Here is a 19985-nt window from a genome sequence, read left to right on the forward strand (position 1 = left end):
TAGTCGAACCCACATTGGTAACTTAGAAATTTTATTCATGTCGAAGGAAATGTAGGCATGCCATTGTCATAGAACAATGTGCTTTCCTTCAAACATCCAAAGACCCTCCTCAAGAACTCGGTGAACTCCTTTTTCATCCTTGAACCTAAATACCACAAACCCATCGAGGACATGACATGTTCTAAGCCATACATCTTCCATGCTCGCATGGCTATTGATCTGACAGCTTGATAAGGCATGACATATCCCGGGAAGAAACTGACAATGCATCTCGTCTATTGAATGTAGCACTCTCATTAATAACATCATCTGTTATTACTAAATTAGGTACCTCACCCTCAATAAAATAATCAACTTGCTCAAAGGAAAACTGAGATGTCGAACTGGAAACCTGAATTTTGTAGGCCCAAGATAAGCCTTGTGAAGGTGGGCATGGTGGTTGGGTGGTGGGGACAGTGGATGTTTGGCTAGGAAGTGTAGAGGTGTTTTTGGTGGTAGGTGGAGTGGTTTGGTTAGCTAGTTTGGGGGATGATGGTTTTTGGGCTGACATAGGAAAATTACAGTAGAGAAGATATAGAAACGGTGGCTGGAATTAGTAAGAAGAGTGTTTAGTTGATAGCAGGGACGTTGGCTGAATTTAGTAGGAAAAGTGTTTGGCTGAATTTTAGCGGGATGAGTGTTTAATTGATGGAAAATGAATAGGATAAAGGTTGGTGGGTGATTTAGGTAAGGTGAGACATGGTTGATTATATGGGGAAAGGTCTATTGTGATGTGGGCAAGTTGGTGATGTGTTGTATGGCAGGAGGCAAGAGCGTAGATTCCACTTAGACAACCAGAACTAAACGAGGAAGTGGCCTTGGCAATCTGTCAAACACCTGGTATGCATGCCACAGAAGCAAAACAACAAACAGGTGGTGTGTAGAGAAGCAAACCACGCAACCAACAAAATTCCAATCACCGAATAAACCAAATCAAAGTAGCAAACTTAGCAAAATAATCAACATAGATTCTTCAAACCATAATCAATTCCAGTAGATCACAAGGTAATTAAAAAAGACAAACCAAACCCAGGAACTAAGGAATACAGAAGACGAGCTTGTACGCTAGAACGAGTCGGTGTCGACAGAATATAGACAAGTGGTGATAGTGACGCGTCAGAGAGCAAGCTAAAATCTAAGTCTGTTTAGTGTGGCTAAGAATGACAAAAAAAGAGAAAAAACAATAGCAAAAATAAATTATCTCTGGTAGGAAAATATGGATAGAACAGTGACGTCGATGCACAATAGCCAATGGCTGACGAAATCGCCAGCCAACGGAGTGCAATTCAGACCAGGTTGAAAGCATTTTCCAAGGCTGTTTTTTCCTCCCCCCTCTATAAGTACCAAATTCAATTAGCTCTAAGGCACCTACCTTAACAGGCCTATAACAATGCATAGCAAATATGGGGAAGTTTATCTCATCACATTTACTGATGACCTTAATCGATATAGCTATGTGGTTTTATGAAACACAAGTAAGAATACTTTAATAAGTTCAAAGAATTCAAGAACAAGATAGAAAAACAACTTAGGAAACAAATTAAAATCCTTTGAAGTGATAGAGGATATGAATACTTGAATGCTGAATTCAAAGAATACCTAAAAGAAAATGAGATAATATCTAAACTCACTCCTCTTGGTACATCACAACATAATGATTTATATGAATAAAAGAATAAGACCTTGATGGAAATGGTCATATGCATAATGAGTTTCATAGATCTACCTATGTCTTTTTGGGGTCATGCCCTAGAAACTACTACCTACACACTAAACGTGTTCCATCTAAAACTGTGGACAAAACTCTATATAAGTTGTGAACTAGGTGAAATCCCAATCTAGATTACTTGAATATTTGGAGCTATGAATATTTAAAGCCCAATCTAAAGAAATTGACTTCGACTAAGTTGAGTACTAAATCCGAAAAGTGTATCTTTGTAAGGTACCCATAGGAGACTAAAGGATACTACTACCACTTGGAGGAGCAAAAAATCTTAGTTGCTTATACCGACAAGTTCTTCGAAAAAGAATTTATTCTTAAGAGAAGCAATATGAGGAGGGTGTGCAATACCCATACATAAGCCCAAGGATTTTTTTAGTCTTTTCCCTTGTTTTAAATTGAATTATTAAATGTTCTCTAAAGCAATACATGCTCGTGTATAAGGGTAAACATGATCATGTATCATCATCAAATTTGAAATTTTTAGATAAGATCGTGATCATCATAAGATCAAGTGTTGCCTTAGTTGTGCAATGCAACACATACCTATAACTGCACTCAAAAATACATTTAACCTAAATTATTGATATTATTCTTACCCCAACCACACTCAAAAAAGAAAGTAGTAAGAGGAGAGTCTTGTAGTTACTGGATGCTAGAATTTCTCATAGCCATGTGAAGACTACTCGTACTTTGAAAGACAAGTAAATTATTTCTTCCTTTGGCTATATCAAACATGCTTTAATGAATGTAGGATGTATGTTTTGAAAATTCAAATTTATGGTTAATTGAGAGTGCCATGGTGATCTTTATATACACATCTATGCTTCAATGACAATGAAATTATTTGAATTGCTCATGATTATGAAGTTTGGATGTAGGTTGAAAATTGTATATAAATTCTAGTTTTGATCTTTGATGATAAGTGTTATATATATTTGATTGATTGAATAAATATACTTAAAGTGCTTAGAGGTATTCTTTTTTAGTGTTGATATATGTTGGATTATTGGAAGTTAGCCAAAACAGTGTAGAAAATAACAGGTTACAATCTCCAGATCATGATGCACAACCTTGTATGGTCTCATACACGCCCTATGTGTCTTTTGTTTAAAATAGTAAAGTTCCATAATTTTTGCACTTATTTGATCAGTTATTGTTCTCCAAAATTGACTTGAGGTTAAGTTATCATCAAATCAAGGTTACTGAGAAAGATATACCCAAGACTAAATTTAGAACCAAATATAGGTATTATTAGTTTATGGTTATGTCATTTGGGTTAACTAATACCCTAGTAGTATTTATAGACCTAATGAATAGGGTGTTTCAAGATTACCTAGATAGGTTCTTGGTAGCATTCATAGATGACATCTTTATGTACTTTAGGACTAGACAAGAGCATGCACAACATCTGAGGTTTGTGCTATAGAGATTAAGAGAGAGACAGTTATATGTCAAGTTTTTCAAGTATGAGTTATGGTTAGACAAAGTGGCTTTTCTTAGACATGTGGTATCAACGGATGAAATCATAGTAGACCTCAGTAAAGTTGAGGCTATGTTAGAGTGGCAGAGACCAAGACAACTAAAGAGGTAAGGAGTTTCCTTAGATTGGCAAGTTATTGCAGGTAATTTGTTGAGTGTTAGAATGGCAAAGACCCAAGACCACTCATAAAGTTGACTCGCAGGGATGTTTATTTCAGATGGTCTGATGCCTACGAGCAGAGTTTTCAAGAATTAAAGAAGAGATTAACATCAACTCCCATCTTAGCTTTGCTAACAGAGGGCAAAGAATATGATATGTGCACAGATGCCTTACATAAGGGTTTAAGAGTAGTTTTGATACAGAATGGTAAAGTGATAGCACATACCTTTCATTAGTTGAAAAATTATGAGACTAGGTATCTGACACATGACTTTTAGTTGGCAGTTGTCATGTTTGCTCTTAATACATGATTACATCATTTATATATGGTCAAGAGCAACATATACACAGATCACATAAGTCTCACGTGTTTCTTTACTTAGAATGAGTTTAATATGAGACAAAGGCAAAGATTATGAATATGAGATTAGATATCACACAAGCAAAGCCAATGTAGTTATAAGTGTTTTAAGTAGAAAAATAATTTTATCACAGATTATCATTTATCAGGAGTTACAGCAAAAATTGGTGAGAGAACAGATAAAAGAAATCATAAGGTAGTTAGTAGGCCTACAAATTTACTCAACCCTTCTAGATGAAATCTGTGTGGCCTAAGTATTAGATGAGTGGTGTATCTAAATCAAACAAAAAGTCACCAAGGGTATTCTATTATTCAGAGGTCAAGTATATGTTCCATGAGACCAGAGTTTGAGAGACAAGATTCTTACTGAGGTATATAGTTCTCTTTACATTGTCTACCCAGAAGGTGTAAAAATGTACCAGGATTTGAGAAATCTTTCTGGTGATGAAATATGATCAAAGATTTAGTAGACTTTGTAACTAAGTGTCTAGTGTGTTAGTAAGTTAAAGTTGAACATCAGACCATCAAAACCACTATAGCCTCTTACTTTTTCAGAGCGGAAATGAAAACATATCTCGATGAACTTTGTGATGGGATTGTCAAGGGTCAGAGGAAGATATAATGCTTTATGGGTCATTTTTTATCGATTAACCAAGTTGGCATACTTTATTATAATTAAGGACACCACAAGTATAGATCAACTAGGTCAGATGTATGTTAAGGAGATAGTTAGGCTTTATGGGGTACCTAAGACAATAGTTTCAAATTAAGACATTAGGTTTATCTCAACTTTTTTGTAAGGTATGTAGAGGTCCTTAGGTACGAGGTTAGCATTCATTACAGCTTATCATCCTTAGACAGATGGTCATGCTAAGAGAGTCAACTAGATGATCGATGATATGTTGAAGGTTTATTACTTAGATAAATAAGTTAGTTTGATAAAGGTGTTGCCTTTAATAAAGTTTGTGTATAATAACACCTACAAGGCAACTATCAATATGGCTCTATATGAGGTCTTATATGGTAGGAAATGTAAATCACTATTGCATTGAGATGAGATATGAGAGAAAGATACCCTAACTCAAGCTTTGGGACCAAAGATGACCTAGAGGATGATTAAGAATGTCAGATTGATAAAGGAGCGGATGCAATAGGCTTAAGACCGTCAGAAGAGTTATTCAAACTAGAGGAGATGTAATATTAAGTTCGATGTGGGCAATAAGGTGTTTATTAAAGTACCCCTTACAAGAATGTTATGAGATTTAATTAGAAAGACAAGTTAGCACTAAGGTTTATAGGACCATTTGAGGTGTTGAAATGTATAGGTAAGGTTGCATACCATCTTGCATTGCCAACAAGTATAGACTGCATTCATAATGTGTTCTATATGTCATTGTTATATAAGTATATAAGTGACTTGACCCATATGCTCAAAGTTAAAGATGTCAACCTTAAGGATAATTTGGCGTATAAGAAGTGTCGAGTTCAAATCCTAGATAGGCGAGTTAAAAAGCTCAAAAGTAGATAGATTCCTCTGGTCAAGATTCTATGAAGGAATCGTCAAGATGAAGATGTCATATAAGAGGTCGAGCATGATATAAGGCAATGGTTCCCACAACTTTTCGAGTGAATTTCAATGATGAAATTCATATAAAAGGAAAGGATTGTAATACCTATAAGTAAGCACAAGGGCATTTTAATCTTTTTCCTTATTTTAAATTGAATTATTAAATGTTCTCTAAATCAATACACGTATGTGTATAATATATGGTTATACACGTTCGTGTATCGGCATCAAAGTTGCATTTTTCAGATAAGATCATGCTTGAGATAAGATCGGGTGTTACCTTAATTGTTCGATACGATACACACCTATGTATAGCCATTGCATGCCCGTGTATCGCGTCTAATAAACAAAAATAAAAATGCATTTAACCTAAATTATTGATATTATTCTCACCCTAGCCGACTCAAAAAAGAGAGCAGTGAGAGAAAAGTCTTGTAGTCACTGAAAAGAAGCTGCTAAATGTTGGAATTTCTCATAGCCACGTGAAAACCACTTGTACTTCGGAAGACAAATTGGTTCTTCCTTTGGCTATATCAAGCACGCCTTGATGAATGTAGGATGTAGTTTCTAAAAATTCAAATTTATGTTTGATTGAGAGTGTCATGGTGATCTTTATATACACATATATGCTTCTATGACAATGAAATTATTTGATTCAGTCATGATTATGAAGTTTGGATGTTGGTTGAAGATTGTATATAAATTCTAGTTTTAATCTCTAATGATAAGTGTTATATATGTGTGATTGATTAATAAATATACTTAGGATGCTTAGAGATATTCTTTTATGTGTTGATATATGTCGAATTGTCTGAAGTTAGCTGGAACAGTGTAGGAAATGGTAGGTTGTGATCTCTAGATCATGACACACGATTGTGTATGGTTTCATACATGCCTATGTGTCTTTAGTTTAAACTAGGAAATTTTCGTAGTTTTTGTGCTCATCTGAGGAAAGTCATACATAGTCAAGTGGTATCAGACGCATGCCCATGTGTGACTTTCCAAAAATGGACACTACATTTAAAAAGAGGCACATGGGAGTGCACTTCAGGCACACACTTATGTAGCCATTTAAAAGACCAATTTACCCTTAGTTTAAGCATAGTGAAAGGGAGGAAGAAGTAAGATAAAAGAACATATACTTTAATAGAAGAAACAAACCAAATAGAAATAGAAACAGTGTCCAATTATATGAAAGCCAGCATGAGAACTCGATTGAATTAGATTTAGGTCAAAAAATAGAAAAGTAAGGAAAGTGGTTTTCATCTAACTAGTCACCCATTATATACATAAGTGGTAAGATTCATAAAAACAATAGGGCATGAGATGCATCATGCACTCGATGCTAAGGAGTATAGCCACTCAATTTATTCAGGTGTGCATGGTAAGGTGTATCACATATATACCCACAGTATGCGACCATCCCAGGATAGTTTAGACAGTAGTTACGATTAGTTTATGTGATAGTAGAAAAGATTACTATTAGATTTTTACCCGTGTAATCAGAATGTCCCAGTTAGCTAGCCTAATAGGTTGTATGGTAAGTGTGGTATGACAGATAATAACATGCAAGGTGTCTTTTGTTTTCACTAGAGCATCAAATATGTTGATTTCAGCTTAAGTCTTAGTAACCTTGGTGGATGACCTATGTCAAGGCACGAGAGTGCCGAATTGTGACATATTGATTTTAAAAAATTAAAAATCGAAGCCAAAACCAACCCAAACAAGGATCATATCGTATTTGGTCCAATTCCTCTAGGCATTGTACCATTTTTTTCACTTCCCAAAAAATAAGCTTCTAACCTTCTCTAGCCTAAGCAATGCAAAATAAAAGTTAATACACTTTATGTCATTAACGGATAACTACTATCAACCATGAAAGAAGTTTACTCTAATAAATTAAATGAAATACAAAGAATATTGAATTTCTGATTTTTTATTTCTTTTCATTTCCCAAAACTTCGATACTTAATCTAATTAATAACTCTTCTTAATTCTATGGAAAATTTTAAGCAAGAAGAGTTTCTTCAAAACCTTCATGACCACCACGATACTAGTACTACCGATAGGTCTTCTTGAATTGGACATCTTCAAAGCTTGTGCACAGCAAAGCTCAACCATCTTTTCACTTGAACGCCTTCCATGCCTGCTTGATAATTTTACCACTTCTTTCTTCTTCTCCTCCTCCGTTGATGAATTCAAAACAACCTTTTCGAGTTCTTCGTTGAAGTTGAAGTCCACCCACAACATGTCCATTTGCTCCTCGCAACACTCTTTCTTGAAAATTTTCTCTTTATTTTGAGAGCAGAAGGAAAAGCTCCTCCTAGAAACATCTACTTCTTTTGCCGCCACATCACCGTTGTCACGATAATCCGGATAAACAAGAGAGGAGACTCTCCACAACGATGGAGAGATTGCAAAATTAGGAAGAGGGTAGTTGATCTTTGGAAAACTGAAATCTTCCGATGACTCCATCAGTTGAAAATGTTTTCAAAAAGGAAGAATTGCATTGAGGATTAGCAAGCACTAGACAGAATTGTGTAGGAGATTTTTTTCCTTTTTGAAATAATTATATTGGCTTACATTAATGAGAAGTCGGTCATCTCAGCAAGCGCCGGATTATTAGGAGGGCTAATGAGTAGGAGACAGATATAGGGATTACGTATAGTATTGTTGTGTTTAATGAAAGGGATGGCTAAGCTACCCCCAACATAATACTGGAGACGGCGAAGGAGAAAATCAAGTGGTTGGCCGGTTCGTCCACATTAATAGTCACACTTGAGTAAGCTGGATTAGCGTTCAAACTTTTAATTAAAATTAATAAAGTGACACACATATAGTGCTGAAAATATCATGTTGATAAAGATCAAGATTTGGATATTTTCAGGGCTAAAATATGCATGACTGATGTTTATATATCCGTTTACAATTTCCGTGTTACATAATATATATGTGATTTACTGTAAATTTTCTTATTTTAAAAATTTTTGCTACTTCAGAACATGGCTAAGTAAAAAGTTCAATTAGTATGTGTGCATTGATGCATGAAGTACAGTCTTCTTAAAATTATGACTTTATTAAGGAGGACGAAAAGTATTTCGTATCCAAATGTAACATAATTAGTTAATGATATATTCCAAGGGAAATTTTCTATTGTAAGATTTATTTCATAACAACTCAATAAAATAAATTAAACAACCCTAATTCTAAAATTTATGTACAAATTATAAAAATACTAAATTTAAATTTAGGTTATAAGAATATCTGAATCATCATGTAATTTAAATTCATAAAACTGTCAAGATTATCTCTTAACGTGACTTAGTCTTTCACTTCAAACCTTTTTAAATGACAACTTTCAATGGGAAAAACTATACTATAATTATTTTGTATTATGCTTTAGAATAAGGATCTAGTCAATATATAGTAAGTTAATTAACCTATCATCAAGGGTTTAATAAATCTCAAGGTTCACACTTATGTTATCCACTCAAATCATAACTTTTAAGTGTATTAAATTTATCCTTATTGATTACTTAAACTCATATGTAAACTGACATTAGAGTATTTAATTATTTTGTTTTATTAAACAAAAAACATAATTAATGTTATCCCAAATCAAGAAATTTCTAACATTCTTCCATTTGCACAATATTAAATATTTTTATTTTATTTTATTTTAAGAAAAAAAAACATTTTTTGATTCCCAAATAATCAACATTTTTAACTTTAAGTAACCACTATTTTAGAAAACAAAATAGTCCAACAATAAATTACATTTTAATAAACAATCTAGTTAATATAATCATCAATAATGAATGAAGACATTATATATGTTCTCTATCAACATAAGATCATCCTTGATTACAATTACTAATAATCAAATTAATACAAATCAGAATTGGGAGTATTGTAAAAATAACACTTAACAAGGTGATCATACACAGTACTATGTATCTGTCAGTCCTCCTTATAATTTTTCTTTAACCTTATATTTTAAAATAAACAAAAATAAATCCTTTTACTTCCAATGAAGCCTCTTTATGATTTCTCTTTAACTTTTATGTTTCAAAAGAAATAAGAGAAATCTTTTTACTTCCAATGAAGTCTATATGTTTCAACCTTGTTTGAGACTCACGAAACATATACATGCAACTGTCATACTTAAGATAAACTTTATCTTGAGACACATGTTGTACATTACCCACATATATGCACATATATCCATATACAAATAAGTATGACAATATGATCATGGTCAATAAATAAATAACAAGACATAATAATGCAAAACTCTCACTAACCTTAAATATCAAAAGTCCTTAAACACCTTCATGTTTTTAGCATGACTTTATGGGCTACAGGTATTTCCTTTAGTTCGGGGCTTAAACTTATATCAATTTTGTATTTTATACTTTACCCTAATATCTCTTTTTTTTATGAGGCTTTTGACTGTAAGGTATTTTATTTTTGTCTATCGCAATTTACTATTGGTCATTTACCTATTTACATTGCTATCATAGTAAATAGAGTTAACACCAAGTAATTCAACTAGGTAATCCTTCAACCACACACCTGAGAGGTTGTCCCATGGTAAATTACAAATCCAATGTCTATGGTTTAGACTATTGTTGACGACTATTTAGTATTTTTCCAAATATGACTCATTCAACGAGTATAATAATATATTCAAAACTATATATTGAATCATTTTTACAACAACAAAAAAAAACTTGATCTTTTACAAGTATTTCATTACCCCTTAAACCACAACTAAATAATCTACTTTGACTTAAGAGCTAAGGATTAAAAACCTTGAATGCATAATTATATTAGGCTCATGCATACTTATGCATTCATCAAGCTTCCAATAATACCATCATAAAGGACATTTCACATGAATTCTCTTTTAACCTCATTCTTTACTTAATGTTTGACATCAAACTTATCTCATTTCACAACAGCACATTGCTTACCCTACAATCTTGCATGTTCAGCTTTTTAAGCACACATTTCATGTATGCATTTTGAGATAGTCAAAAGTCCACGAGTACTATTTTTGTGGATTTCAATACCAAGGTTAAATGATGTATCTTCAAGATCCTTCACATCATAAGTCTTGGATAAAATTAACTTGATCTTATGGAACAAATTAAAATTAGTACTGTCAACATATTGAACCATATTATGAAGGACAAATATGTTCCCACTGATCTTCATATTCCTATATTAGTCTAATTTATTCCGTATGAAGTCATCTAAAATTGAAACAATATTATCAAGAAGTTTATTTCAACTATAGATAGACTTCTCATTATTGCACACCAAAAGCTTCGTTCCTTATGCTTTTGATAAAATTGGTTGCATCATATAGACTTACTTACTAAAACTTTCATTCAAAAAGACAACTTTGACATTCATCTTACATAGCTCTAACCCAAATAAGCTACCAATGCCATCAGGTTGTTACTTGAGATCTCACACTTTGTTATCAATTATAAACTTTATCTTTCTTCATGACTTTAAACAACCTTTCAAATTGATAATTCATGGAGGCTTCCAACAATAGTTGGATTCAAAATTCTAACCAACTACACAATCTTTCTTATTGAGATATACATAATAATACTTAGTGATAACAAATCGTCATTTTATATTAGACTTCCTCATCAAGGTTTTTACAACTATGTCAATTGTTTTTTTGACTTATCTATTATAAGTTGTATCAAATTGTATAAGTCTTTGTAAACCTTATTGACTCCTACTGTTGTTTTAGCCATGACTTTATCATATGGATAGCGAAAGAATTAGATGGATTTACTTCACCTTCCTTTAAAATAATGGAAAAGTATTACTTTTGACAATTTCAAAACCCAAGAACTTTACTATTTATGAGCCAATTACTTTAGTGCTTGATTAGGCATTAAATGTCCTGTCATTCAAAATGCTCCAAATGACTATGAGACAATAACAAAATTTTTCTTGGATCTAGTTGTTTTTTACCAGAATTATAAACGTTTACATAAGTGGATTATCCCCGACTAGACCAAAACTTTAGACTAGGTTCTCTTTATGTCCTAAGACCTAAAAGAAATATTTTGCATAAATCTACAAAGAAATTCTTTTTGGAGTATTCTATGTCATCTGGATTTGCTTCACCTCATAAATACTCAACCAAGTTTGCTTTTTATCATAACTTCAAGGCTATATTAACTTTTTCAATTACATCATTTTGAGTCCTAGAATCTTGAAAATTTTGCAAAATTTTCATTATGCTCATATTGATAACTTCAATGTCCTTATAATTTCCAAACCTAAATGTGGACTCCTATTTACTTAGTTGTCATCTATTAACCAACTTCCCATCCTAAAACTTTGATCGTTATATAGGTCACATGACTAGTACTTCTTATTGTTGTTCTTTCCTTTATAACTGAGCATTAATTAATCAAACAAACATGTCATTAAAGACTTCTTCACTTTATACTTTTCTTATTCAAGAACATTTAGAAACCAGATTAATAATACCTCATATATGATTTTATACCATATACTAGTCTTGATTTGACTAAAGTCAAATAAGTCTTATAGTGCCTTTTAAATTCTAACTAAACACTCATTATTGTTGGACTCCTTTAGGACTATTATACATTGTCCAAGTCGTATCACTCACTAAACTAGTAATTCCAATATTTTCAAATGGGTATACCATATGCATTGTCCAAGTCACTTCCAATATTTTCAACAATCTGTATCAAAAAAGAGTAAGAGACATAATGAGTTTTATGGTAACATTTAAGATCATGTCTAAAAAGTATGAGTTATAAGGCATGAAGTATGAATATTAGAGTCTTTTGTCTTGTGATCTATGGCTTGAGTTATGTTTAAATATACTAAATGATATGTGATGTGTGATGAGAAACATGAATGAATAAGTCATATGTTGTGTGATCTATGACTTGAATTATACATGAGAATGTCACTACCATGTGATCTTTCATAAGAGATTTTGAGTAGAAAGCCATATGTTATGTGATCTGTGGTAGAGAATTAAGTATGAGTGTGTCATATTTGTATGAAAGATGAAACAAGTTAAAAAAGCCATTGTTATTTTGATATATGACTTAAGAACCTAAAATGTGAAAGCATGAGGGTTTTTGCGAGAGAGCACTTATGAGATGATTAATGCACACACTTGTAATGGGGGGTATTTGTGCATGGAAAGAGGAATTGCATGAGTTTATTTACTCACATAGCCAATGAGATACTTCATGCACATGATTATAGTAGGAACACCAATAGTAAGGTGATTATAACAGCTCATGTGATATGTGTGTATGGAAAGTTAGACTATGAGAGTTTATTTTCTCACATGGCTAGGGTGTCTACACATCAACAACTTAGTCTAACCAGCAAAGTAAAGTGAAGTTGTTTGAAAGAGATTTTCCTTGATTTTATGGTGATTTGAGTACAATGTTTAGTATGCTTAGCATATTATGTCATCTGAGGTAGGGTTGAAAGAAGTATCATAGACGACTATAGTTGCGTAAAAGAATGCACAAGCTAAGTGAGAGAACGGAATGATAAATTGTGTGCAAGATTTAAAAGTATCTCAAAGGTCATTTACTTACTGAGTGTTTGGAACTCAATTTTTCCTTCTTTTTTTTAACTGTTTTACAAGTAGAAGTTGATTTTATGGGGCTATGGGAGGAGTTTGAGTCAATAAAAAAAAATTGCATGAGGAAGGGATTCATTTGATACTATTATTTTTATGTTTATATATCATTTCATGTACTATATGCATATTTATGGTTCCAAATGATGATTTATTATGTTTTCGTTGTTATGACACCTTTTGCATGAATAATTGTGGAATTTAATCAATGCTCCTTTAAAAGGTTTATCATATAAGTTAAGTTTGAATTTTCCATTGTAAGTTTGAGTTTAAATGCATGAATTTAAGTAAGCCAACACTTCCTCTTCTAATGTATATTTTTCTCAGAGGGTATTTATCTAGAAAGGGGTGTTACAATAGACATAAATTCATCTATTTAAATTCAATAGGATAATAATATTCGGGAGTATCAAACTATTACTTTTTTTCATGGCCAAATGACTTATTCCCATCCAAAGTTTACTGTTTTCTCAAATTCCCACACATTAACTTTAAAAATCATAAACACCCACTCATTTGTTATTTTTTGCTATTATTATCAAAAGTAAAATCATCATTTTAAAATTTTTATTTAAAAAAGAATAATTTATCTCTATTTCTCACCTTAGTTTTAAAAACTCACAATTTCTTCTTAACTCAATTTTAAAAAGTTAACTTAATTTTAAAAAATTACTTTTTCACCCCCACCATTTAGGGTTCCTTGGGTTTTTATATTTTAGAGATAACAACCATCCTCTCAAATTTTAAAACATTACACTTAGACCCTCAAAATTTTATTTTCTCTTTTTGGTGATCGTTCTTTCCAACGATTCCCTTCGGTGTGTCGTCAATCCCACCATCGGTAAGCCCTCTCCCTCCTTGGTGGTTTTTCGATGTGAAAACTATCAAAATCTGATGGAAATCATTGGATGTCGCACGGATCTATGTAAATCGCATAGATCTATGTGGTGGATCTATGCATCAATTGACATTGCACGAACTTGGTTCACGTCCATGGTACGTCGGTCAATGCACAAATTCATGCGACATTTGATGATTTCTGTCAGATTTTGATGGTTTCCACATTGGAAAACCATTGGGGAGAGAGAGGGCTTACCAGTGGTGGGGTTGACGATGCACTGAAGGGAATTGTCGAAAAAAATGGTTGTCAAAAATAGAAAATGAAATTTTAGGGTTATAAGGTAATGTTTGAAAATTTGAAGGGCAATCATTATCTTTAAAATATAAAAACCCTAGGAACCTAAATGGATTTTAAAACAAAGATGAGAAATAGAGATAAATTATTCTTTTTTAAATAAAAATTTTAAAATAATAATTTTACCCTTGATAGTAACAACAAAAATTAACAGAATGATAAGTATTTGAGATTTTTAAAATCAATAGGTGAGAATTTGAGAAAGTAGTAAACTTTGGGTGGTAATAAGTCCTTTGGCCTTTTTCTATTAAAAAAACCTAATTGAACTTTGTGTTATTTTATTTAAGGGACTAAACTTTCAAATTTTCATATTAAAAAGACAAAACTTTCATATTTTTTTATTGAAGTAACTAAACTTTCACTATTTCTTATTAAAAGTACCAAATTAATCATATTTCTTCTAAGACAAACAAATTTAATTGTGTTTGTTTGATATTTTTAATAGGAAATACCAAAAGTTTGGTCATTTTTATAGGAAAATTCGAAAGTTCAATTCCTTCAATTGAAAAATTTGATAATTTAGTCACTTTAATAAAACAAATAAAGTTTGATCTCTTCAATAGAAAAAAAGTAATAGTTCAATATCTCAAAGTTTTGCTATCCCAATTTAAGATCATTGGTCTAGTCCTAGAGTAGGGAGAGGATTCAAATAAACTTTTATGTCCAAAATATTTGCATATAAAGGAGAGAAAAAAAAGAGAGAGAGGGGGAGAACCATTTTGGTTTTACACAAAAAACTAGTGAGAATATCTTGGATATAGGTACTTCGATCATCGAGTTAAATTACGTAAAAACTTTAGTGTTACATCTACTTTCTACTATATCTTTATTTATTCTCCGTACATGATTCTTACATATTTATAGTAGACTTACCTAAATCTTTTTAGACTTTTATTTCTACTACCTTAATGTATCTTGTGCATAACTATAAATTATGTATACTCGTTAGTGACAAGAAATTGCATTAACATTTTATTTCATATTTCTTGCAAGCGTAACACCACAAACAGAACCATCCTTTCACCACCAGTGCAAATCCCTTACATTGAGAGTTTGCGCCGAAGTTGTTTCACGTTGGCGATTCATTTTAATACCTTAACCAAGACAGTGTTGGCGTCTGGTGTGTTATAGTCGGCCCAGCGCATTCTTCAGCGTCAAGGCATCCACTGTGAATTACCTCCTCTTCAACGATATTTCTCGATGCAGAATTTCGATGTCAGTACACTAGTTGATTACATATTTAAGCCATCAAATGTACCATTAATTAGATATACGAAGGTTTGACTAGTGGTCCTGGTGCTGATTGGCAGATATGCTAAATTTTCAAGCGTATTTATGTTAAAGCCAATCTTCAATTAGAGCTGTCTATTTCCATTTTGCAGATTAGGAAGGGAACATTGCATAAATTCATTTATTCTTCCTTCTTTTTACAGCTAATTGACTATTTCGACGGAATATAAAAAATAAGGCTTACTAAGTCATGAATAAGTCAAATTATAGCTAATTAACAAATTCAATTTTCTTAAAAAGGATGACAAATTTATTAGCTGTCCCATCCAAAATAAATGATAGTTGATACTGTTAAAAAGTAAAGAAAAACATAATGGTAGTTATTATAATAGAAAGGTGAAAATTGCAAACTGGGTAACTGAAAATGCATGCATTTGTGCACCTTCTTAACAATAAAACAAAAATGGCAAAATCAATGGCTTCAGTTGGTTTACTTTGACATCGTCCTAATTAAGCAATGTGTCCCTAACCCATAAAACTTTAGTTTCCAGTTAGTTGTTGTGCAACTCCCTTCTTTCTCCTATGCTTTGTTTCAACTTGCATTTCCTCTCTTCAACATTTCAACTTAATGTACCAAAACTTTCACTTTTCTTCATTGCTTTATTGATCTCAAAGGCCCTCTTTAGGTATGTTTTTACAATTTTTTTCTTTCTTATTGTTTCGTATTAGTAGAGTCTGCATTTTATTCTAAGGTTATTTTATTTTTCTCCTCGTTAGAATACTTGGGTATTAAGTTCATTGACTTTATTAAGAAAATATTAAAAACGCCTCTAATAGAGCCATTTTTAAATCATATCAAATGGGGTCTTTGATTTTTGAAGGGCTTTTGATATTTTAAGGGAGATTTTTTATAATTATTGGGGTGGGGGGAATGAAATAAAGTTTAAATTAGAAATTGTTGAAGATGCAGTAGAAATGAACCCATTGGCTACCAACCATGTGTTCGTTTGCTTATTTTTGGGTTTGTTTCATGGCAATTGGGAGTTTGGTGAGATAAAAGCCTGATGAGGACTTGAGCACTTTTAAATTAATGATAAATTAAAGATAAATAATATGATAACATACCATTTAGATATTTAATTGAACATTCAAAATTAAATAAACATAACATTATTATTAGTTGAATAAAATTCTGTTCCTACCTTTTTTTGGACTGAGTTAAGCATGATCAAGCAAATAGCAAATACATGAAATTGCCAGTTTGATGAAAAGCAAAGCCATAAAAGCACTAAATCACACTTCACAGCTGAAAATTGTTGCAGGTGAGGGCCCATCTGATTGGTAAGCTGAGCTTTTAATCCATGGAAACTCCAGCAAGCCAAGGCGTAGCCAGTTGCAAACCATTAACAACATTCGTGCAAACAGACTCAAATACTTTTAGAGAAGTGGTACAGCGCTTAACAGGTCCATCAGAGAGTGAAGCAGCTACACAAGAAGGAGCACCTGCGAAGGTAGCAGGCGTAAAGCGACAGACTTGTAAACTCCATGAGAGAAGGCACCACACAAGGCCAAAGCTTGAGATTGCCAAACCTCCTACCAATTTCAAACCTGGTTCATCTCCATCAAGATCAGCAAACTCCAGTCTTCTTCCAAGTCCTGTGGTTACCCCATCTGCAATTTTCTCAAAGCTGTCAATTGGAGAAGAGGAAAACAAAGAAGAAGCAAAGAGTGAATTGAATAGCCAAGAAGAGGAAAAAGCCATCAAAGAGAGGAGGTTTTATTTGCACCCGTCACCTCGGTCTAAACCAGGGTATACTGAACCAGAATTGCTCACCTTGTTCCCTCTAACATCTCCCAGGACAAGTGAAAAGCCTTGATTTTGTTAGAGCATCGCCTCCTATTACAACTTCATTTATTTCTAATAAAATACAATTTATAAAGTAGTGAAGGGAAAAGCAAGTTTATTTGGTAACAAACCTCATCTGCTTTTCAGTAAATGATTGTCTTGTATTGTACCAGCACCAGATTTTAATGCAATTTAGCAACAGCTTGTCCAGTGCTACAATGGAAAACTTGGAGGCATCTATCTAACTATAGCATGAAGGTATGCTGAATTGTAGATATTATAAAATTTATACACCTCGAATATTGTCAACCAATAACCTTTCTAGGAGCTAAAATAATTTGTTTACAAAAGCTGTCCATATCAACAAAATCATAAAGAATGCTTGTACCATAGAAATCAAGAATTTTATCATGCAGAATCTCTGATGTAAAATTGATGTCCAACCATAGAAAGTTATGAAACTCTCATCCAATACAAACAAAAAATCCATCCCAACGCATGTGACTCGCTTTACCAACAATAGGATAAAGCCACGGAACTTCGGCTGAATCCTTCACTCAGTAATCACAATGGATGGCATCACATTAATTTTGCACATAATTCAATGAACGGCCCAACCAAAACCAATTTTGATTAGAAAATCATAACATGAATTTTGTAATCTACCTAAAAATCTCACCGACGGATAGTAAATCGAACTACAAGCGTGAATCTGGTGCAAGGTGGTTTGAAACATTAGTAAGCTTAAGGGCAGGAGGATCTCGTACCCCCGAAAAAATTAGGGAATTGGAGATTCATAAGAAATAGGAACCAAAACCACCTCTTATCATTGGTTCCTAGTATGAAAGAAGGTGGCCGGTTTTAGGTAGAGTTTGGTTCTTAACTAGAACCGAAAAAATCTTGATTGTAACTCTTGCACAGACATGATGGCTTAGGTTAAGGAAAGAATATAACCAACTTGCACCAGGGGAAACGCTAGTTCCAAGTTCAATAAAGATTTGTATGCCAAAATGTAGTAATCCTTAATGGTGGTATTTAACATTCTATTTACTTTATTTTTATATTCGTACAAAGTTTTTTTTGTTCAATTATTAATATTTTCTTATTTTTATCCATATATTTTATTGTGTTATTATCTACGTATATTCATTGCCTTTCATATCTAACCATTATTACTATTCCCTTAATTTTCAAAACGGAAAATTTCTGTGTTGAGTAAAAACAAAATTGTTTATAATAATTTTCAAAATACATGAATATACAATGATATTCGACAAATAATAATGTAATATATCTTATGAAAATCCATATAGTAAAATATTTAATAGAACATAATCTGTAAGCCTTTTATTTTCATAAACTCAAATCACCTCCTAAAGGTTTAAAAAATTTACAAATTAGCCCACTAAGTGAAAACCATGCCTTCCATGCCTATTGCATCTAGAGTACTCTTAACTATAGTTTCTTCTTAGGGTTAGATTTGAGCTGAGCCCGTTCGAGTTTGAGTTCAAGCTTGGCTCAAACGAGCCTGAAACGAGTCAGCCTTATATAGGTCCAGTCGAGCTTGAGCTATTCGTCAAATTTTTTAATTAAAAATTTTGATACAAAACGATATTATTTTGACTAATATGTATTAAAACGATGTCATTTTGATAACGAAATAGTTAAAAACTCAAACTTAAAATAAGCTGAATCGAATTTAAGTCGAGTTCGAATTTGATTTCCATGAGCTCAAACTTAACTCAGTTTGAATCTAACCTTATTTCTAGTTTTACATAAATTCTAACTCAAAACTGTTCGCACAAATATAAAAATAAATTAAATAAAATGTTAATACCGTACTAAAAACTAAGCCTCGCTATTAAAATTGTAAGATTAATGAAAAGTGAGGTGGGAGTACTTCTACCTTATAAATAGTAGAAGCATTTGTTTCTATGGAGAATTTTTTCATATTTTACATAAATTTTAATTCTAAATCATATAAACAAGGTTAATCATCATACTTATAACTCATATTTACAAGAACAATTGAAAATTGACATAAAAAAGGGTAAAAGTGAAAAATAGGATGGACCGATTCCTTGTACCATCGCTTCTACCCACAATTTCTTTGATTTTCAAATAGATTTAAGTAAAATTGAATAAGTCAAACATTAAATTAAAATAATAACTCAAATTTACATATATGATAAAGAAGAGATATTAATTAAAATAGGCATAAAAATTTTCAACTAAACCATTTTAGGCAAACTTTTAATGAATTTACTTTTTTAAGTAAATTTAATTTTTGTTTCAATAATACTCTTATCTGTTAATTACTTTTTTTTTCAGTATGGTTTTTGTCAGCAATCTTTTTTTCCAAAGCGTACTTTTGTATCATCGTATTAATAGTAAGTTTAGTAACTTATGAATCAAACATTCATAAAAAGTGCGAAAAAGAAAGCAACGGTGCGAAAAATGCAAGAAAAGTTGCATTGCCAAAATTGTGTGAATTTATGCATTAAAAATTTGATTAAAACTATTGCATAAAAACACTCTTCATTCCTTTATAAATATAAATATAAATATATTTATTATATAAAATAATTTTACAAATTTATATTAAAACATGAATATGAGAAGTGTATTCGCACTTCCCACACTCATGTTATATATATACATACATAAAATATAATATAATAAATATATAATATAATATAATATATATAAT

The 19985-nt window shown here is 32.1% G+C and overlaps 1 protein-coding gene across 1 annotated transcript; it reads left to right on the top strand.

Annotated features, from left to right (window-relative positions):
• The first annotated feature begins 16707 nt into the window (after positions 1 to 16707).
• Positions 16708 to 17447, top strand: LOC123192878 (VQ motif-containing protein 31). The gene has a single exon (XM_044605573.1). It carries the CDS (start codon positions 16791 to 16793, stop codon positions 17304 to 17306), a length of 516 nt encoding a protein of 171 aa, XP_044461508.1. The 5' UTR covers positions 16708 to 16790; the 3' UTR covers positions 17307 to 17447.
• Positions 17448 to 19985: the final 2538 nt, after the last annotated feature.

The sequence above is a fragment of the Mangifera indica genome, chromosome 1, assembly GCF_011075055.1.
Source record: "Mangifera indica cultivar Alphonso chromosome 1, CATAS_Mindica_2.1, whole genome shotgun sequence".
Classification (NCBI taxonomy): domain Eukaryota; kingdom Viridiplantae; phylum Streptophyta; class Magnoliopsida; order Sapindales; family Anacardiaceae; genus Mangifera; species Mangifera indica.

What these genes read in the sequence shown, in the direction of transcription:
- LOC123192878 (XM_044605573.1), top strand. Translation starts at nt 16,791, where the DNA reads ATGGAAACTCCAGCAAGCCAAGGCGTAGCCAGTTGCAAACCATTAACA.